Source organism: Scardinius erythrophthalmus, assembly GCF_964197995.2.
Source record: "Scardinius erythrophthalmus genome assembly, chromosome: 25".
Taxonomy (NCBI): domain Eukaryota; kingdom Metazoa; phylum Chordata; class Actinopteri; order Cypriniformes; family Leuciscidae; genus Scardinius; species Scardinius erythrophthalmus.
The window spans coordinates 2,169,751-2,192,258 of NC_138245.1; the positions used below are offsets into that span (position 1 = coordinate 2,169,751).

At 40.4% G+C, this 22,508-nt stretch overlaps 1 protein-coding gene across 2 annotated transcripts; it reads right to left on the reverse strand.

Annotated features, from left to right (window-relative positions):
• Positions 1-3,141: 3,141 nt before the first annotated feature.
• Positions 3,142-10,343, reverse strand: LOC308685824 (uncharacterized protein). Of its 2 annotated transcripts, XM_081357855.1 has the most exons (10): positions 10,303-10,343; positions 9,058-9,140; positions 7,445-7,579; positions 5,888-6,053; positions 5,237-5,639; positions 4,805-4,866; positions 4,370-4,437; positions 4,024-4,067; positions 3,495-3,561; positions 3,142-3,310 (listed from the first exon to the last, which is right to left on the reverse strand). In XM_081357855.1, the coding sequence occupies exons 2-9, from the start codon at positions 9,133-9,135 to the stop codon at positions 3,501-3,503; spliced, it is 1,017 nt and encodes a 338-aa protein (XP_081213981.1). In that variant the 5' UTR covers positions 9,136-9,140; positions 10,303-10,343; the 3' UTR covers positions 3,142-3,310; positions 3,495-3,500. The 2 variants fall into 2 exon arrangements, with proteins under 2 accessions (XP_081213981.1, XP_081213982.1); XM_081357856.1 differs by lacking the exon at positions 10,303-10,343 and having other exon boundaries at positions 3,235-3,309; positions 3,498-3,561; positions 9,058-9,143.
• Positions 10,344-22,508: the final 12,165 nt, after the last annotated feature.

The following is a 22,508-nucleotide window of genomic DNA, read 5'->3' on the forward strand; positions in this document are numbered from 1 at the left end:
ACTATTGAGTTGACTTTGGCTCATCACACATCAACCCTTACAAAAAGAGAGAGCTGGGAGCTTTCAGATTCAACCTAAACTGCCAACATTTTGAACATTAGAGGTCACAGTCACACCAGGTCACATATTAAGATAGATATATGAAACTTAGGTCTACATACTTTACACTGATAGTTAATGGCAGTGTAATATACTTCAATATTGACTATGTAAAACCATTGTAGTTATTGTCTAAATATATATATATATCAACCATATAATTAACCACATGTTATACATATGATCGGTTAGCAGGGTTGGGTCAGATTGCTTTGAATACAAACAACATGGCAATATAATCAGTTATGCAATTTACCTTTTAGCAACAGCCCAACTTGGAATATCATTTTAAGAAACTCAGTGATCTGAGGCCATGCAAAGTAAATGTCATGACCATATTCATCTGATTATCAACTCATCCCATGGTAAGGAGCAAGCAACATATAAGATGTGGAGACTGTTCATAACAGTGTCATCTTCAGAGATATGTAGGAAACTTTATAAACAGAGATATTGAGGCTACTACATTATATAATCCAGACCATGTAGGAACATTCAGGTGGTTTGGAAGAGCTAAAGCATGCCAGAAGGGGCATATAAAATCCCAATATATGCCCCTGTGTCAGTGGTACCTTCTCACCCATGCCATGAGCACTGATGCACAAATATCCTAACTTTTCTGGAAATGGGGTTTGCAGTTTCTCACTGTGATAGGTGTTGGAAGGGAGAAAATGTAAATAAAAAACTATTTGCCCTTTTCTGTAGAGATCAAAAAGATCTTTAAAAGATCTTTAAACAGAAATAAATGCAGAGGATACAACAGGGCCAACAGTATGTGTAATGAACTCTTGTTTTTAAATACCAATAATATTTTTACAAGTACAAGCAGAGATGACTACCCATCATAGACCATGGTCTTTTAGTGTGCGTTTTTTTTTAACCATCATAGCAGCATTAGCATAAATAGATATTCATATAAGCCGTGTGTGCGTGTACTTTTACAACTATCTTTGTGAGCAAAGTTTGAGGGTCAAGAGCTGGTTTTAGGGATCAGGTTATAATGAGGATTTTATTTGGGCAGGTTTAGGGTCAGGGTTCAGGTCAGACACTTAGTTGTGATGGGTAAGGTTAGGGTAAGGATCTAGAGATTGCATTGTGTCAATGAATGTCCTCACAAATATAGATACAAACGTGTGTGTGTGTGTGTGTGTGTGTGTGTGTGTGTGCGTGCATGCTTGTGTGTGTGTGTGTGTGTGTGTGTGTGTGTGTGTGTGTGTGTGTGTGTAAATCTGTTTACACAGTCAGAAACAAACAAAAAGCTATATTGAGTCTACGTGCTCCCTGAAACTAGACCTGAGATGGCTTGTGTCCGTGAAAAGAGAAAATGAAAACTTTGTTGTATAGCTGAACCAAATACATCGTTGGAAAGGCCGTGACCTGGAGAGTAACATATGTTAGTATGAAGATTCTACATGGCTCCTGCTTTGAAACACAGACCTTTGAAACGTCACCTCGGTGCATGTTTAAAGGCTTATAATTCAGCAACAAAAGGGGCTACAGATATGGGACCAACTGTTATAGAGAGCTCTTGACATGAGTATAGGGGGCAGTTAACCAAAATATGGGGGCAGTTAACCAAATATGGATAAAATATGGGTTAATTAATTTGACCCTATTTAACAATTAGATATTTAAAATCTCATTACATAGATGTGTTTACCATCCCACTAAACCCCCCACTGTACTCCCAACTCACTGTTTACAACCTCCAATTGAAAGAAAAACTACAATTCCCTTATATCCACACCATGCAGCTTGATACAAATAGGCACTACAGTTGTAGTTCTTCTGGTCTGCAAAGTAGGGTTGTAAATTAGGGTTGTAAAAAGATATATCTGCTGAATATATTAAATACCTACTACAGTCAAACTAGTAATTACACTGCATCTAGATGATCTATGTTAACAAAAAGTAGATATGTTGGTTTATTTCAGATATTTTAGCCAAAACAGGAACGCGGAAACTCCGCCCACAACATAATTGCACTTCCGTAACCTTATGCTGCCAAAAACTGAAGAAAAAAAGTTTTTTTCCAAGGAGAACTTATTAAAAGCGATAGCCTTAAAATGAACATAACGTATTTTTGAGTTATCAATTTGTTTTTCTGTGGAGAAATGTTGAAGATATCATTAAAAAAGCGGGTGTCTGTGAAGAAAATACTTCCGGGCGGAAGTACGTAATGCAAGCTACTACCATAGCAACGAACTAAAGATACAACCAGAGCATAAGATAATGCATTCACTGAGCGAAGATTATGAAAACAAAATGCAACTGTAAGGTTATTCTTAACACCAAAGCTGGCTATATACCTTGAGTACTACAAGGATTAAAAAGGTTACCCTTACGGAACAAAAATATATTGGAATATACTGCAAAATATTATAATATATTAATATAACTTATATTTCATATAACGTTACATATGCGAAACTAACGTTAGTGCTTAACGTTATATTTGTCAATACACTGCAATATGCATTGACCATGTATGGCTATATATATATATATTGATACATATTAAATATTTATAAATGCAAACAAAAATATCATTACATGTAATTTTCGCAGTTTTATCTATTTTTTTTTTTTTTACAGTCTATGAGCTTTATCTATTGTGTACATTGCACATATCTGTTCCCATAAATGTGAATGTGTATTATACACACATATATACACCCATTCACGGAATGAGTTACAATCAGTGGTTCCAAAAGACTTCTAGTTCCCAGCATGGTTTGCCTCCATGTTAAAAGACAGTAAATGTTAAAAATAAGTGTTATTTCATATGTTTTGCTCAATATGAATAAAGGGGGATACCAATTTGTGTGTAATGTTCTATTATTTTGGTATTTAAACATTTTTGGGGTTACTATTGTACATGCAGGTGTGCTTGTGCTTTATTAACTAGCTTGAAATATGCGGCCAGAAAAAGGTGAAAATTAAACTTTGTTATAGGACAAAATGAAAGATATTTATACACCCCCTCAAGTACTCCAGTAACAATGTCAATTCCATGTTTTCAGAGAGGGACAAACAACAACAAAACTCGCAACAGAACTTTTATTGTGAAATGCTCATAGGAAATGCCAGACAATGCAAACTAGATTTTCTGGGTGAAAGGTTGTGAAAAAGGCAAACTGCACAATAAAACGATTGGCCTTTTGGATGATGGAAATATTGGATGCGATGAGGTCCTTCCCAACACCCAGCCCTAATGAACAAATAATGAAACAGATTTATAAACAAATACTACTTAATTTACAACATTTATGTAATTAATTCTATGCAATACAACTTTATTGTTGTCCACATGGCCCAGTTTAATGGACACAACATTTGTTTCAGAACATTTGTTTCTTTGCACCATCAATGTGACAACAGTATTTTTAGTAGACCTTCCTTTATGACACAGTCATTCTGATGTTCTCCTGTGGTTCCCAAGATGGGGGCCAGGCCTTTTGGCTGAAAAAATGGCAAAATAAAACGTAAAGAAATTATGCATTCAATTTCTGAAATAGGTTAAATATAAGGATAGCCTCTGACATGGTTTATAAACCATGATAGGCTTTACAAATTTCCCAGACAGAATGGGGTGGAGAAAGCAGAAGAGAATGTATATTTATACCCAAATTATATTATTGTCACTTTGTAATGACATTTTAAACTGTACATGTATGTTGTAGTTGTGTAGCTTAATCTCTCTGTAGGCAAAAACAGATGCCACATGTGGAGAGGTCTTAGTTCATCCGAATTAAGCAGCCCGTCTGACTTTCCAAAAAGAAATGTAACAGTGGTCCAGGCGCTTATTACATAAACTTAAATAACTCTCAATTCATGGTAAATCAGACAGGCTTCTTAATTAGGTTAACTGTCCCTTTAAGGACAACTCACAAGTCAACAAGTAAACAAGAAAGCTGATGTTACCATGAAGGACACGGGAGCCAATGGACCAAGACTTCTTTACAGCCCTTGGGAAGAGGGTAAAAGACAAACCTAAGTCATACTTTTATTTCATAATGAAATATTTCATTTAATTTTTCCTCCCAGCCTCTAAAAATCAATTGCCATATAAATACCAATACATCAAAGTTTTGGTTTAATATTTAGAACGCTCTAACAGCAAATGATTTAACATGTTAACTACTTAGTTTACATGTTATTTAGACTTTTCTGACAAAAGGCAACAATTTCATCACTATTCTCCTGGTGTAGTATAGTATTAATTTATGCACCTACAGTCGTACAGAATGTTCTCCGTATAGCTGCTCACCTTTTTTTCACGTGATTTGGACACATATTGCACTGGGAAAATGTCCAATGTGCTGTGATACTGGCAAGCTATAAAGAAAAATGAACAAATTAAGTAAGTACAAACCATTGCTATGTAACCATATAAACCCACAGAAAGGGTATTGTATGCATTTCTCTTTGAAATAATAGACCAGAAGTAAATGCACATGCACATCATAATTTCCCTGGATTATTCCGAAGCCCCGAAAACTCCAATGTAAAATGAGTCAATTAAGCAAGTAAAAGACATTTTCAACTAATATTACGGTAATAGTTATCAGACCTGTAATGTACTAAACTAGCAATAAGAAGATATTATATTGTGGGCCAAAAAGCTTTTAGATTAGGATTAGTTAAGAGTTTAGGACTTATTATTTAATTAATTTTGAATTAAAAATACTTAGCATTTTCCTACCATGGTCATTGTTTTGGCTTCTTTTACTTTTCCTTTTAGCTGAAATTTTGACAGCTGACTTCCTGTACAGAGAAACAAAAAACATGTGTAAACTGCAATAGAGGTGTGTGGTGTCTGCCTTGAATACCAGGTGAATACTTGCGAGTACACAACAATGCAGGACAATCTGTTGACACTTTCTCTGATGACTTCACCATTGGACATTGCATTATGGCACACCGGATGCCAAACTGCTGCCATACAAATAACTCCATGTTATAAGAAAAAGTAGAAAAAGAGCAACTTATGAAATACCATCTGACTTCTGAGTCTAGTGTGGTGTGCTGCTACTTTTTGTACATGGACACATTCTTTACCATTCTGTATCTCATATTCTACATAGTCAAGATTGCCCTTAATGCTCTGCCTCTTCTATTCTGTATTGACACTTACCTGTTTGCTGCTACTATTTTCTTCTTCGCCTCAATCTCTTTTTTCCCCATTTCCTCTGCCTGTTCTCTCTGCTGGTCTGTCTCCATCAGTCTCAGCTCTTCGAAGTCTTCCTGTCCCTCCATCTCTTGTCTCTCCACTTGGTCTTCCTGTACCTCTATCTCTCCTCTCTCACTCTCTACTCTCTCTTCCTGTACCTCTATCTCTCCTCTCTTCACTCTCTCACTCTCTACTCTGTCTTCCTGTGCCTCTATCTCCATCTCCTGCATGTCCCTCCTCTCAGTCTCTCCTATTTCATGTTGCCCCCCATGTCCTCTCTGGTCTTCATCATCTATTTCTTTTTCTGACTCATCTTCTTCTCCTGTGCTCTCTTGCTGCCCCACCTCCTCTCTTTCAAGATCACATGCTGTGATAAAAAAATAAAACAAAACAAGACATTTAAGATGCAGTATGTGGTTCAAAATGTGAGTAACCAAAGAAATATAAAAAGTTTAAGACAAAAGATAAGTAGAACAAAATTACCCAGAACCAGCAATCTAGATTGTGTGAAAAATTCTCTGTACTGACATTTAAAACCAATCCAACTGGATAGGTACACAATACAGGATAAATCTTAGAGAGTCATGAATGTACTGATGTTGTGATGTGACCTACCTTCTAACAAACCTTCAAATAGGCACAATATCTTCTCCAAGACTGCATGCGCTACCACTGGCAGCTCAAAGGGGAACTGGAGCTGGGCCATCCACTTTTTGTTTTGTGGTCTGTACTTTCCCCACAGCAGGAGGGGAAAGTACCCTAGGGCCTTCAGTTTCTCCACCTTAACATAGAAAAATAATAAGCAAACACACAGAGATTTCTAAGACAGGGTTACAAAGGCAAGAAAGACGTTATTATTATACACATACAAGCTGTCTTTAAAAAAGTTATTATGGGTTTTTATTAGGGGTGTAACGATACCCTCATGTTACGAATCAATACATATCACGATACGATACTATTGTGATACTTCAAGACATGTACAAGGTTAACAAAAAAAGTGCTGTTGATTAAAATGCTAAATTTAATGTTACATTGTGGGTGTAAATGAATAGGTTTGGACTTGGTGCTGATGCACGGGACAAAAAATATTCATGATTCTGAAGCTGAAAACAGAATCATTTTGGACGAATATGCTTGCACTCTGTTACTGACTAGATATATTTTAAATTTTGGCCACATTTTACTGGTAACATCAGACATTTGGCATTATCAAGACCTACACATATTCCCCCATTGCATCACTATACATTATATTCAACATTATATAGTAGTTTCATGAAGTTCTGACTAACACTAACTATACACAATACATATTGTCACTATCAGTCCATGATACATATTGTTGCATTTTTGTATTGCAATATATTGTGACACGATATATATTGTTACACCCCTAGTTTTTATAAGGGTGAATGTCCTTTCTGGAGTAACTGAGGCATATGCAAATGTATCTTTTCCTGTAAGAAATCAAACTTTCATTCTAAAAGATTCTGTACTGCCCCTGCATCAGCAAGTGACTTAACCTACTCTACTGCATGACCACACTGTAAAAAAAACCCCAAATTTTACAGGAAATAACTGATTTGTCCAGTAGTTGCTGATGGAATGATAGTTATATCAGCTCATTCGTGTGTGCTGTTGCTAGCTAATTGTTAACTGCAAGAGATTTCCATTTTATAGAGAATGTTTCACAATAATCAACTTGGAACTACCTGTAAAATAACTGTTTTTTGTAAAACACTTATGAATTAAGATATTTTACCTTAATTTTACAGTTTTTGTTTGGCAAACGCTTCTGCCAGTCATTGACCATTTCCTTTTTAACGATCTTTAACCAATATTTTCATTTTTACAGTGCAGTGAACCAAAAGAAAAACCTCTTAATGTAAAGTGGCCTTGGATACTGGGGCTGAATGAATACAAGTTGTAGGCTAATGTCTAAATTCTGTGTATTGTTTTAATATTTATATATGGACTAGCTAATTATTATCTGAAATATAATTATTATTATCTCAATGCAGTTGGGTTGATGACATCATGACAACATAACTGCATGACATTACCATAGTTGCTGCTTCCTTGCACAATGTAAATACAATTCTATATTTCTGTAATGTTGACAGGAACCTGAAATGCCTGACCAAAAGAGAAAGACAAAATTTTTATTACCAGCAGGGCACTGTTGTCAAAAATCTTTGCCTGATTGCGGGACTTTTTGACTTTTTGAGCCCATTCATTTGCTCTGGTCCGGAACCCTTTCATACGGGCCGTCTGCCTGGACTTCATGTCCAGCAGCTTCCCACACTGAGTAAGGGAGAGAGACAAGTGAGAGCGGTATGACTCACGGGAATAAAAAAAAACTGGGGTCCAGTTGATCAAGCATTACTGATTTTCTAGCCCTCTATTTACAAGGGCCTAAATAATAACTTGGATACCAAGTTTATGCAATTCATTGAACAGACAGACTAAATATGCAGCTGAGTCAATGCACTGGCACATTTTAATAATATTAAAAGGCATAATGCTAAAACCTAGTTAGATATGTATCCATATTTTAATGGAAAATACAAATGTCCATTATCGGGCCACAGACATTATAACTTAAAGGGATAGTTCACCCAAAAATGACAATTTTGTCATTGTTTACTCACCCTCAAGTTGTTCCAAACCTGGATGAGTTTTTCTTCTGCTGAACACAACTGAAGATATTTTAAAGAATGCTGGTAATCAAACAGTTGAAGCACCCATTGACTTCCATTGTATTTTTTTTTTCCTACAATGGAAGTCAATGGGTGCTTCAACTGTCTGGATACCAGCATTCTTTAAAATATCTTCAGTTGTGTTCAGCAGAATAAAGAAACTCATCCAGGTTTGGAACAACTTTGAGGGTGAGTAAACAATGACAAGTTTTGGGTGAACTATCCCTTTAAGTTGTCATTGTGGTATGCGCTAGTGTAGATGTTGCCATTTTCTTAAAATATGGATGATCTAAAAGAACTGAGTGACCACAGTGGAGATTCACTGCAATATAAAGTACTGTCTGTAATAGACAGATTCAATGTCAAATATATAGCCTTGTAAGAGGATGTCATTTAAAGGAACCAATAGTCAAAAATGCAATAACAGCGGGCCGGGTACCTTTCCATCAGGTGGGAAATGTAACATTTTGAAAAATACCTACTGTGATGCAAATTTGTATGGTAACAAAACTCTTTCTTTCTTTCTTTTTTATGATGAACTTAATGTCTCCACTGCAAACTCCTGTTTTATTGTCACTCTATTGCATGGGCAACAAATACTGAGATATTAGAAATAAATATACTTTATTTTAATTTGGACTTAATGACTCTGGCTTTAAAGCAAAACCAAGTAGGATTGTTTACCTTCAAATAATGTTTCCAAAATCATTTCAGTGGTTCAAGTCATGACAGGGTGAAAGGCACTTATGCCACCGCTTTGCGGTCCTTTATCTGGTATATTAGCTATGTAAGATTGCCAGATCGGGTCACGTTTCTGTAGTTCTAATGAGACATAAGAAAACTACAAATATGACTTGCTTTACGGCAAGCGCTACAATTGCCGATAGGTGGAGCGTACTTGAGCGAGCGTGCGCGTGCGACAGTAGGATGCGGTAGGCTAAATTATTTACGACAGCGGAAATGGACAATTCTGCTTCCAACCTGTAGGGCGACCGCAGAGGAAAAGTTCCTTGGTGTTGATTTAATGCATGAAAATGGGGGTTAGCAGTTAGACAGTTCAATAGCCTATTGTACATTATTTACCTTGGTGCATCTTCTATTGGCACAATTTATCTTTTCCATGCAACGGGTGCACTGTCGAAGAGTTGATCCACCTGGCATTTTCACTACAAACAAAACAAAAATAAATTATAATTATCGACATGCAACATAACAAAATATTTAATTCTGTGGGAGGGCCTGATGTGAGCATATCCTATGCCTTTCCAATGTCGCTACAAAGATAAACAACGACATAAATTTTTCTTTATTGTCCACCATGGATAAATTGTTTTGGACCTAGGGATGGGTGACATCAGACAAACTGCATATTAACTTAAGTAATCCAATTGATGTTAATGATATTGAAATGCAAGGTAAAGTAAGTGTGTGATATCAAAGTTAGTATGGGTAGCACTTTACACAACACACATTAGGCCTATAGGGTAATATCACAAAGTAACTTATTTTATGGTAATGACAAATAACTTTTGTAATATTAATGTGTATATTTTTGGCAAAAATGTGTAATTATTAGCATTACAACAGTACTACATCATCAATGTAGAAATTGATGTAATACTTTGGAAGCACTGGCTTACTACTACCTTCTCTATGTAATGGAACTTCCATATTCTTGAGGACAGATGAGGTTGTGTGACAGTACTGTTACCCAATAACTATTGTGAAATAGTGGGAATGACACAATGGCAGACATTCCAAGTCTCCCGGAAGTTCCGGGAGTCTACCGCATATTGACTCCCTGATGCCCGCAAATTAGTTAAAATCTCCCGATTAAAAAAAATCCCGAAACTCTTAGTTTATCTCTACTCCCGAACCGAATTAATCGGAACAACGATAGGCCTATGCAATGCAAAAAGCATCTCTCCCCTCCATGCGCACTAATTAGTCCACATTATTAATATTGACCCCTAGGGGGTTCCGTAGGCTTAGGCTAACCATGCCACTTTAGCTAAAAACTTTAGCAAACACTAATTCACTCTGTTGATTTGTAGTGCTGTCATCAGCCATGTCAAAACATGATTAAAAACACTTTTTTATTTCTTTCAAACTGCAACATGCATACAGCAGAAGTTAGCTTAGGCTAATGTCAATGGTAGGATACCAGCTGTGCTAACGGAGCAGCCCACGGTTCCACTAACAACTAATTTTAACGCATTACGCTGCCATTTTGACGCGACCCATGTAACAGAAACACTGAAATAATTAAAATAATACAGTTAACACCGTGATCTCATTACAAAAAAAAGGATTGCTGCCCTTACTTACCTGTTTGAAGGTGTAACGATTACGATACGCGCATCAGGTGCAGGCGAACTGAGCCTCGTTGGTGACGTCATTGCAGTTGAAGGTGATGCGTGGTATTTAGACGCATCTGCTCTCCACCGAAGTTAATGGGAAGGATTGGCGTATCATATGCACGCAAAATTGGATTTTGGCGTATTCATTGCACGCAATTTGAAAGTGTAAAGTCGTGTTATTTATACGCAGACTGATGAGAACGGGTTGCGAGAAGAAATAGGGTGACCACCTGGCTATTGCTCTGTTGCAGGTCAGCAGTCTGCTGTATTTATTGTAGGTGAATAAATATAGATTTTTTTTATTAGATGTCTTTTTGCAGTGATGTTAACATGTTTTAAATTGCAAATAGGGTTTATAAAAATGTTAATGACGGCGCTGTGAACGTCACTATTAATATGTAATATCAGTAAAAAATAATTTTAACAGCACGTGTCTATTCAAAACAAATAATTAAGTGAAAATAATAATCCAATCGCTAAAAAGCACATTTCCAAATAAGCACATAAATTCCATTAGGAAAGACTAGAAAGATTAAATGCGTTCTTAACGGATTCAGTGCATCTTGAATTTATATTTTTTGTCTGATCTGGCAGCTTCGAGTAGGGCCTTCTCATTCATTATGTGTCTGTAGAACTCCTGGCAGGTGTAGCTGTAGTTCACTTTCACCAGGAGTTCACTTTTTATGAGGTCCACAGTTGCGCGGTTCCTTGTCTCTGTCCACGCAGCAGTCATGAGAGAAAACACCCTCTCCACGAACGCGTTGGTGACAGGAATGCTCAAAGCCAAAGATACCAGAGCTGTTATGTTTGGGGCACGGACGTGCTTCAACAGAACTGTCCACTTAGATGCAACAGGATTTGTTGTTGTTGCGATTTCCTTTACGTGCGGCATAAGAACACAGAATTCATCATACAACTGGTTCATGTCCAGTTTTAAGCTCATTTTTAATGCTTCAGCTGCTCCACGGAGGTCTTGGAAGCTAAATTCCCTCTTGATAGCCAGGCATGAGATGTGCTTTAGGTAGTTGCCATCAGTGAAATCAAACCACTTGTGTAGGTAAGCAAGCGCTCTTTCATAGAACATAAGAAAGTCTTGCTCTATAACAGCAGCCTGTGCGGTGGAAAACTTTTGCAGGAGAGTACTGGTCTCGAATCCAAAGAATCGATCATTTTTCCTTTGCTCTAGTTTCAATTTGAGATTGGTCATTAACTCGAAAAGTTCACACACAGTTGTCTCGTCTCCCTCAACTTTAAGCACTGCGTCGAAAAAAACTTTGAGGCTATTTTGCAAAAACAACAAGTATGCCTGGAGTTCACAGGGCACGTCTTCTCCATCCTCACAATTTGCGAGCAATTTCCAAAGTGCTGATGGACAGCGCTCTTCTCCAAGAGATAAAAAATAGCTTTTGACAGCTGGCCAGGAGTCGTGCAGACGTTTGACAGCAGGCCACAAACTTAGCCACCGTGTCGGCACATTCTTGTAAAGAGCCGTGTACTCCTCGTCCACAAACTCAAACACTTCCTTTAATTCTTGCACACGTTTAGCTGAAGACGAAAAGTGGTTGCAAACTTTTGTGACTATGTTCTCAATGTCAATTCTCAGCTTATCGCCTGCATACCTCCCACAGTTGTGCAGAATATGGGCCACGCAGTTGGCCTTGATAATTGATGCATTCTTGTCCGTCAGTTTTTTGTACACAGAGTTATGCACACCATAATTGACGCTGGCGTTATCAGCCGAGTATGCAGAGATCCGTTCTAACCCCAGGTTTCTCTCCTCGAGCCTTGAAACGACCTGGTTAAAAATCGCATCAGAGTTTTCATTGCAATCATCATAAAAGTCCAACAGTTTGTTCTGCACTCCTAGGTCGGGTGTGTAATATCTTAATGCTAACGGGAATAACTTGGTTGTTCCATGGTTTGATGCATCAGACGCAATGAAAAGTGTGGAAGAGAATCCGGTCTATCTGCAATCATTGGCGTATTTAACTGTTTCAAGCATGTTTCTAAAGATGCTGGTGCAAGCACACCTGTAACAATAGACGCACTCTTCGTTCTTCCACAAGCCAGCTTCTTTGCTATTTCTGAATCGGGGAAAATGACTGGGGCTAGTTTAGTAGTACAGTCGCCTGACCTATACGATAAACCATGCTGCACATTATGGTAGACACTTGTCACTTCAGCTGCTGTGATTTTATTTTGGTTCCCATCTTTCGGTGGAGAGAAAAAACTTGTCATGCTAGCGTTAGCATTTCTTTGTTGTGCATTTCTCTTGTGACTTTCCCCATCTCCGTGCCTCCTTACATCCCCCTCACCTCCATGCGTGATGGTGAAACTTCGGTGGCATACACTGCAATCTCCTTTCTTAGGGTCACCTGTGACTGGTTTTAACCATGTATATTTTTTCTCCCATTCCTTATTATACGAACAAAGACGCTTTTTCTTCTCGGGAGCTCCGGATAGATCCATTTTTCTGTTACGGGGTTTTTTTTTTTTTTTTTCTGTGTGGGTTTTTTTTTTTCTCAGTGTTTATTTTCCCGCTCTGGCTAGAACCAATAATAACGGCTGCATTGCGCATGTTCAGTGTTTTCTTATTAACTTTTTTTATTGTAGAATTGTAATTTAAAGGACGATGAAATAAAATGACGAAGACAAAATTAAAATGCGGGACACTGCTTATGACTTGCGGGACGCGGGACAAAGCTTCACATTTCGGGACTGTCCCGCAAAATGCGGGACAGGTGGTCACCCTAAGAAGAAATAATGTCAATTCTCAGAACAATCAAAATGAATAACTTATAACAGCACAAACCGTGTTTTTGTTGTAAGCATTAATGTAACGCAGTGGCGGCTCCTGCAAAATCTCTCAGGGGGGGCAAATGTTTGGATGATTTATAAGTATGGTCCACGGTCCACCCATGCAATGGATAAATTAACAGCTTAAGCATGTAAAGGCAACTTCACTACTTTAATATTAATGAAAACGTTACCGGGCAGATGACGTGACGCATGTTTTTTCTGTAATTAAGTGTAAATGTTTACTGAACTGCATTTCTCAACTAAAACAACACATGCCAGTGGGGCATAGAACATCATTTTATTTCAATATTCTGATTTTGGGACGTAAAATGTATTTGGTGGTGTTCATATTTCAAGGTAAATAGCAAAATGTCCTGCGGTGTGACTGTAACATTGATGACTCATCAAATGTAAATATTAGTAAAATAAAGCAGATATGTTTGGAGCAGCTAATAAATGCCTTGGCATTATTTTGTAGGCTATGTATTTACTTAAGTTTTCAAAATGCTAAAAAGCACTAAAATAATATTTACAGTACATTTAGTTTTGAAACACAAATAATGTCCTGCAGTGTGACATAGGATATTAGATTTTTGTACTGGCAGTTACATGGACAGCCATAGGGGTCCTTTAGTCAAGCCCCCTACCAGAAAGATGTTTGGATGTGCTAAGGAGGTTAAAAGGTGAGTGTTAATCTCTTATTAATTTGATAAATTTCATCATTTCTGTCAGACCATGAATGTGTACATTTTTGATAGTCCTGTGGTGTGACTGATCTAGACTAATCTAGTTCGAGAAAAAAGAAAAATATTTTTAAAAAAGAATCATATTCAGGTTTAAAACAATCTCAAATCTCAAAATGAATTTGTTTGTTACAAAAGTATTCAATAAATTTCACCATAAATGTTCATACAATGTCTCATTTCGTCCTGTGGTGTGACGGGATGCCATGTGGTGTGACATCACTTCAAACACAATTAAATAGCGCGGACACGCGTTAAAAACACACCGCGGGCGGGCATGTTGGAGAATAGCGCAGACACGCGTTAAAAACACACCGCGGGCGGGCATGTCGGAGAATAGCGCGGACACGCGTTAAAAACACACCGCAGGCGGGCATGTTGGAGAATAGCGCAGACACGCGTTAAAAACACACCGCGGGCGGGCATGTCGGAGAATAGCGCGGACACGCGTTAAAAACACACCGCGGGCGGGCATGTCGGAGAATAGCGCGGACACGCGTTAAAAACACACCTCGAGCGGGCATGTCGGAGAATAGCGCGGACACGCGTTAAAAACACACCGCGGGCGGGCATGTCGGAGAATAGCGCGGACACGCGTTAAAAACACACCGCGGGCGGGCATGTCGGAGAATAGCGCGGACACGCGTTAAAAACACACCTCGAGCGGGCATGTCGGAGAATAGCGCGGACACGCGTTAAAAACACACCGCGGGCGGGCATGTCGGAGAATAGCGCGGACACGCGTTAAAAACACACCGCGAGCGGGCATGTCGGAGAATAGCGCGGACATGCGTTAAAAACACACCGCGGGCGGGCATGTCGGAGAATAGCGCGGACACGCGTTAAAAACACACCTCGAGCGGGCATGTCGGAGAATAGCGCGGACATGCGTTAAAAACACACCGCGAGCGGGCATGTCGGAGAATAGCGCAGACACGCGTTAAAAACACACCTCGAGCGGGCATGTCGGAGAATAGCGCGGACACATGTTAAAAACACACCGCGAGCGGGCATGTCGGAGAATAGCGCAGACACGCGTTAAAAACACACCGCGGGCGGGCATGTCGGAGAATAGCGCGGACACGCGTTAAAAACACACCGCGAGCGGGCATGTCGGAGAATAGCGCAGACACGCGTTAAAAACACACCGCGGGCGGGCATGTCGCAGAATAGCGCGGACACGCGTTAAAAACACACCTCGAGCGGGCATGTCGGAGAATAGCGCGGACACGTTAAAAACACAAACCGCGAAAACACATGTTAAATTTTATGTCGGAGAATAGCGCGGACACATGTTAAAAACACGCAGCGAGCGGGCATGTCGGAGAATAGCGCGGACACGCGCTAAAAACACACCGCGGGCGGGCATGTCAGAGAATAGCGCGGACACGCGTTTAAAACACACCGCGAGCGGGCATGTCGCAGAATAGCGCGGACACGCGTTTAAAACACACCGCGAGCGGGCATGTCGCAGAATAGCGACATGGGTGGTGGTGATGGCGCAGTGGATAAGACACATGCCTTTGGTGTGAGAGACCCGGGTTCGAATCCACTGTGAGACACCAATGTGTCCCTGAGCAAGACACTTAAACCCTAGTTGCTCCAGAGGGGTGCGACCTCTGACGTGTATAGCAATTGTAAGTCGCTTTGGATAAAAGCGTCAGCTAAATGAATAAATGTAAATGTAAATAGCGCGGACACGCGTTAAAAACACACCTCGAGCGGGCATGTCGGAGAATAGCGCGGACACATGTTAAAAACACACCGCGAGCGGGCATGTCGGAGAATAGCGCGGACACGCTTTAAAAACACACCGCGGGCGGGCATGTCGGAGAATAGCGCGGACACGCGTTAAAAACACACCGCGAGCGGGCATGTCGGAGAATAGCGCGGACACATGTTAAAAACACACCTCGAGCGGGCATGTCGGAGAATAGCGCGGACACGCGTTAAAAACACACCGCGAGCGGGCATGTCGGAGAATAGCGCGGACACGCGTTAAAAACACACCGCGGGCGGGCATGTCGGAGAATAGCGCGGACACGCGTTAAAAACACACCTCGAGCGGGCATGTCGGAGAATAGCGCGGACACATGTTAAAAACACACGGCGAGCGGGCATGTCGGAGAATAGCGCGGACACGCGTTAAAAACACACTGCGAGCGGGCATCACAGAAGATGGGCGGGTTCACTCTCTGACATAGCGAGGGTGAGTCTCGATCGGAGGACGGAGACAGGCATACTATCACAGAAATGACAGCCGCCTTTAGTGAGCACTGCCTCGGCGTGCTCAGGGCCGAGGCAGACAGCGCACAAGGTGTGTCTGTGTCGGTCTGACACATGCAGGGGAACCCCGCAGGATTCACAGATGGGGAGCGGCATTTGGATCAACGCGCTCCGCTGTTTAAACAGCGCTTTTGCTCTTTTAGAAGACTAAAAGGATACACGCCAGATGCCACAGGGAAACGCTTGCTGGGCGATGTCCGCCGAAGACGCGAAGCTGTTCCGCTGGAGGGGCTTTTCTACGGCGAGCGGCTTCCTATCCGGAGAATCAGTGAGGTGTGTCTCTGAGCTGAAGGAGAATAGATCTGACATATGGCAAGTTTTCTCCGAATTTATACTCTCCTGACTCGTCCAAATTGGCGCGCTCGAGTCTGGCAGGGCGCTAAGCGCTCCTACTGGATCGCGCGCTCCTGCTCACTCGCCATAGGTTTATGTAGTTGCCGCAGCACAGCCAATCAGCTCGCTTCGCGGGCTATGATGCTCTCGCTGTGCAGCTGCAATGCGTTTTAAAATAAAGGCTTCAATATTCTCGAGAAAAGGAGTTTTGCAACGCAGTACGAGAGAACGTTCTCGTAAGGGAACTCCCCATTCCCTCTAACCAATTTCACTTCAGATTGATAGTACACCTCCTCAGAGTCAGAGATGGGCACAAATACATCAAAAAGTATTTTGTTACAAATTACAAATACTTGATCAAATGTATCAAAATAAAATACAAAATATTGTAGTGTAGGAAATATAAGCCAACTACGCCACCTCCTTATTTAAGGCAGGAGGAGCCCTCTAGGGGTCACAATACTGATTATGGACAACAAATGTAGTTTGTATAAAGATAACAATTTTATTGTTCCAATAAAACCATCAAATGTTAAAACGTGTCGATAACAACATTCACAGAAGTTGGAATTAGCTCTCCTCAAGACTGCAAGAGGGTCGGGCCTGCCCTTGTGGACCTCCTACCACCTGTAAGAGACAGAAGAAAACAGAAGAAACCCCACAGCATACACCGCAAATAAGTAGTGACCTTTAAGTCACTATTTCAGTACCAACCTCTAGTACACACCACACAGCAGTGTCACACCACCCAAATCACCTACACCGAAGGAGGTTTAGTGTAGATGCAGGCCCGGCCCTGTACAAAGTCTCTGAGCACTGGAACACACAAAAAGAGGAGAGCAGTACCAAAGAAACAAAGCAAATGACAAACAACATTTAAGATCAAAGTCAATATCAAATAACAATAACAATACACCACAATATAAATCTAAAATATACAAGAAACAGTGGCTGGTCTGCCCCTTTAACAATAATGGAAACATGCATGTTAGTACACATCAATGCAGCCCACAATATAAAACAACCAAACAAAACATAGCCTACTTTAGTGAAAGTACAACTGCAACACAGTTACCCAATCTCAGCTCTCAATCCCCAAACATGATTGAATAAAAGGTACTATAAAACAAGAGAAAAGATTATCACATCAAATACTTTTGTATATTAATTACAAACTCATAAATGATCCGTCTTAAAGTGTATACTGCATTTACGGTTATTCAGCATTCCAACACGGCCGTCAGCCCATTGAAGGTACCGCAGCAATAAATGTTTACCTGCCTCGTTTCCCAGACAGAGAATAAAACCTCTTAAATAATCAGCCTAAAAGAAGAAAATATAACAAAGATGCAATTGCGCCATCAAGGCACGCAAACAAACTACACAACTAAAAACATACCTATATGAAAGGGTACAGAGGCTGCACATTGAGCACAACAAACACACGCCAGAACTGCAGAAAAACCACCACCTGTTGCTGTCTGAACACTTTATGCGGTCTTAATGATAGAACTAGCCACCTGCACCTGAAACTGATTGCTGGCCAGTCTCCTCCCACAATATATTTCTCACACCAGTAGGGTGATATCAGGCAAATTGGGCCATCAGGTAAAATGGGCCATTTAATGTTTGAGTGTCTTATGTCTTTAAGTTAACAGCCAATGACTGCAAAGAATTTCAAACTATTGCCATAACAGTACTTGACATTTAGCAAATAATTGTATTAGAAAAAAATCAAGGTAAGTGGCCTGACATATCAAATCTTCTGATTTGGCTGATATGGCTAGGAACTATACTCTCATTCCGGCGTAATAATCAAGAAACTTTGCTGCCGTACCATGATGATGAGCAGGCGTAATGATATGAAGCAGCGCCTGAAAATAGTCCCCAGCTCGGTAACTTCCAACGTGACCGGGACTTAAGTTTGTCTAACCTATTAGACCTATTTTCAGGCGCTGCGTCATATCAGTACGCCTGCTGCACCCATGGTACGGCAGCAAAGTTTCTTGATTATTACGCGGGAATGAGAGTATAGTTCCTAGCCATATATCAGCCTAGAAAATCGCAACTTTACATTTTATTAACATGCCTAAGACTTTTGCACAGTACTGTATATATATAAAAACAGGCCTTATTAATCATGAGTTTTTAGTTATTGTCCCAACTTAAGCGATTAACCAAAAAGTGGCCCAATTTGCTTGATATGACCCTACTTAAATACATTGCAAAAATATAGCTTAGCTTTTCAAACACTTAATACATTTGAGTAACTTATGAAGCCCATTAATAATCTTTAAAAAGTATCTTTTCGTGTTCTCACATTGTTGTTGCTGAATACAAATATGAATTTATTTAAAAAAAAAAAAAAAAGGTCTGGGTGCCAGCACATGTGGGTGTGGATGGAAATGAGGACGTAGACCAGCTGGCAAAGAAAGCATTAAAGGTACACTGTGTAGGAATTTCTCCCAGCTAGCGGTCAAATTGTATTTTGCATTCAAACGAATAGTGCTCTCTAGCGCCTCGCTTTTTCAAATGCGTGTTGCAACTACGTTAGCCGTTATGTACCAAAAAGCTATGACAACATGTCTTCCAATAGCACTTCATCGAGTTTAACTATACATGTTCTACTGTTATGCATAATGAATTACACAACCAAGCAATGAAAAAAGCTTGTAATTTAGACTGTAACATTGACTTACCTGTAGAGAAGAAAGCAGGGAACTTCAGTGTCCCTTTCAAAGTCTTTCTCCTTCATTAGCTCTTTCTACCTGGGAAAAGCTATCCAGATATTTACCCTAGTTTTTTTTTCGCCGGTCACGGTCAATATGGTGGAACGACATGGAAGCCTCCATGGACTTACCCGTCCAATGTAAATAAAGATGAGAAATTCTTCGCTTACGAGGATAAGTCAGATCACTGGCAGAGGTCATTGTACACCATTGAGGACATATCTACGAAGAAAGACACTGATTTTAGCTAATAAAATACTTTAAAAAGTCTACACAGTGTACCTTTAAATCATCCACAAATAGAAATGAATGTATTTTCAAGTATATAGGAAATCTAGAGATTGACATCAATCGAAATTAGCAAGAAATGGCAAATGATATGGAATAATGAATAACGGAAGACATCTTTATTACATTCAGGAGTGTGTTGCAAATGAGAGGAAAAGATATGGAATAGGAAAAAAGCTATAATTATTTCAAGGTTAAGAATTGGTCACACTGCATTAAACTACAGTCTTTATAAAATAGAGAAACATGAAACAGGATTATTTTTTGTCCCTCGTTGATTTATCTAAATTTTTCCAGAACTATGTTGTGGCATCGTGAGAGGGTATGTTATAGAGGCAAGGTATGTGCCATCTAGGGGTGCTTCTCAATATCCCTCCTCGTCTCCTCTCTCCTCTGTCCTCCATCCTATGACCCGGAAACCGATCGAGCACAGCCATCTTGAAGGACATCTCAATTCTCTAATTGCACCGCGAGGAGTCGAGGATCGAGGAGTGAGGAGGCTTCCAGAGGAGTCATGAGCGAGGATACACAGGTGCATCCTATGCGGAAGAGTTTTATCGACTAAAACGTGACGCACGTATAAATTCTCCTCCCCCTTCACATCGGTCACAATAATTTTGATTTATACTTTACTTTTGCAGTTTATATAAACCACACACCTCACATATTTCAACAGGGTATCTTTCTTTATTATTATTTATTATGAATTTCTTAAATAAACAAATTTCAACAACATGAGGGCAGATCCTCTGAGCGCTGCTGATGACGCGATGAAGTGACGCTCGAGTGATCAAGTATTCCAATGTATAAAAAAAGCTTTCATTCGATCCCTCCGTCCTCGCGTCTTTTCCTTGCAGCCTTCCCTCGCATCCTACAGGGGGCGGAGCTGAGACGCGAGGAAAGGAAGCGAGGAGAGGAAACGAGGATGCACAAATAAGAATTGAGAAGCACCCTAGGTGGTTGCAGCATGGGGACTACAAACCAAGATGGCCACCTGTTCCCGGACTACAGTTACCAGGTTTCTCAACTGTGGGGACACAGCTGTTGCAAGTAAAGGAGAAAAGCTGTTAATGAGCTGAGAACAGAGAGACTGCCTGTTTTTGTTTGATAGTGCACACAAAGAGTAGCTGGAAGAGTTTTGGTTAAAATCTTTTTGGAGTTTAAGTTGGTTATTAAAAAGAACCCAGTGACTTGATCTCTGCCTGGACTCGATTTGTGAAGCAACCCACACTTTGGTGATACCCTACCTCTCACGATGCCACATATGGTGGAGAATGCAGTTCCAATGCTGTGAGTGCTGATGTCCAACAGAGACTGGGAAGATCTGACTTTGAAAATTCGCAAAGCTAAGTACAAGAGACCACAATATTACAATGGAGGAGTTATTGAAAGCAATTCTAGAAACTAACAAAATCCAACAACAAACTAATGCTGCATTAGTAGAAGAACAAAAACATGCAAATGAGTTGAAAGCAAGGGAGCTTCAATTAAGAATGAGCCAAGAAAGCAACAAAGTCAGAGCTAGTGACTTCATTCCAAAAATGGGGTCAACGATGACGTGGAGGCATACTTGTATGCTTTTGAGACTACAGCGCATAGAGAAAAGTGGCCAAAAGAACAGTGGGCCAGGATTTTGGCACCATTTTTATCAGGTGAATCACAAAAAGCTTTTTTTGGATTTGGACCCTATGACTGCAAATGATTATGATAGCTTAAAAAAAGAGATCCTCAGCAGAAATGGCCTCACAACATTTGGAATGGCCCAGCGAGTACATGAATGGGGTTTTCAGAAAGACCAACCTCCCCGTGCACAGTTTCATGAACTGATGCGCCTGACAAAGAAAAGGCTACAACCTGAAAAGAGCACGGCAGCAGCTGTGGTCGAGAAAGTGGTGGTAGATAAGTATTTAAGAGCCCTTCCATATGAAGCAAAAAAAGTAGTCACCCAGAGCTACCCAATAACGGCAGAGGAGTTAATAGAGTCAGTTGAAAGATATCAAGCTAATGTAAATATGTTAAGTTACCGGACACAAGCTAACTCTCCTCCACAGACAAGGAAAACACCCAGAGGTCGGTCGACACAGTGGTTTAGCCAGAGGAAGGGAAACAGTAGTCCCTACGAACAACAAAAAACATTTGCAGATTACAGTCCTTGAACATGTTACAAATGTGGGGAACTTGGTCATATTTCTTGGCAGTGTGACAAACCAGATGAACCCATGCCAACAGCAGATTCTTCAGGGAGCAAACAGACTAACCTCTTTGCTGCATTGATGGGATCCACAAACTTCCCGGCCATCGCCTGCCCTGTGACGATAAATAGCCAGGATGTGGAGGCCTTATTAGACTCAGGGAGCTTGATCACCTTGGTCCACAAGTCACTAATCTACCCTGCAGAGATCTCTCAGGAAGATACCATGCCAGTGTCTTGTGTGCATGGAGACACTCAGAAATACCCAACAGCTGCACTAACCCTCATCACCACCAAAGGGAAATGTGATATAAAAGCAGGAGTAGTGGACAAGTTGCCAGTAAGTGTGCTCATTGGCAGGGATTGCCCAGTGTTCCATGCTTTGTGGCAAGACATATCGGGGAAAAAGATGAGGGATACCCAAAGGCCTAGAGGTAAAACCAAATATAAGGGAGACCCTTCCCAAGGGAATCAGAATGTAAAATATATGATCCAAATGTTGTTTTCCAGTTCAGACTCGTGCAGAACCAAGAGATATTCCAGATGAGACTGAGACAGCTTCTGAGAAGGAGTCATCACAGGAGAGCATGGGTGAAACCGGAGTCAAAGCAGAGGCTGTGCCGTTAAGAGGACAATATGGTACGTCACAGTTAAATGACCAAACATTAACTAACGCGCTGAGAAATGTCAGAGTGGTGGAAGGGGTAGATAAGGAACAGGGACACCTCACATATCCTTTCTTTGCAGTAAAAAACGGTCTGCTTTATCGAGTAAACAAAAGTGGAGAGGACATCCAGGAACAGCT

What these genes read in the sequence shown, in the direction of transcription:
- LOC308685824 (XM_081357855.1), bottom strand. Translation starts at nt 9,135, where the DNA reads ATGCCAGGTGGATCAACTCTTCGACAGTGCACCCGTTGCATGGAAAAG. An exon ending in ATTTGAAGGTTTGTTAGAAG is followed by an intron (nt 5,640 to 5,887) that starts GTAGGTCACATC and finishes TTTTTATCACAG; the next exon opens with CATGTGATCTTGAAAGAGAG. An exon ending in AAAATAGTAGCAGCAAACAG is followed by an intron (nt 4,867 to 5,236) that starts GTAAGTGTCAAT and finishes TTCTCTGTACAG; the next exon opens with GAAGTCAGCTGTCAAAATTT.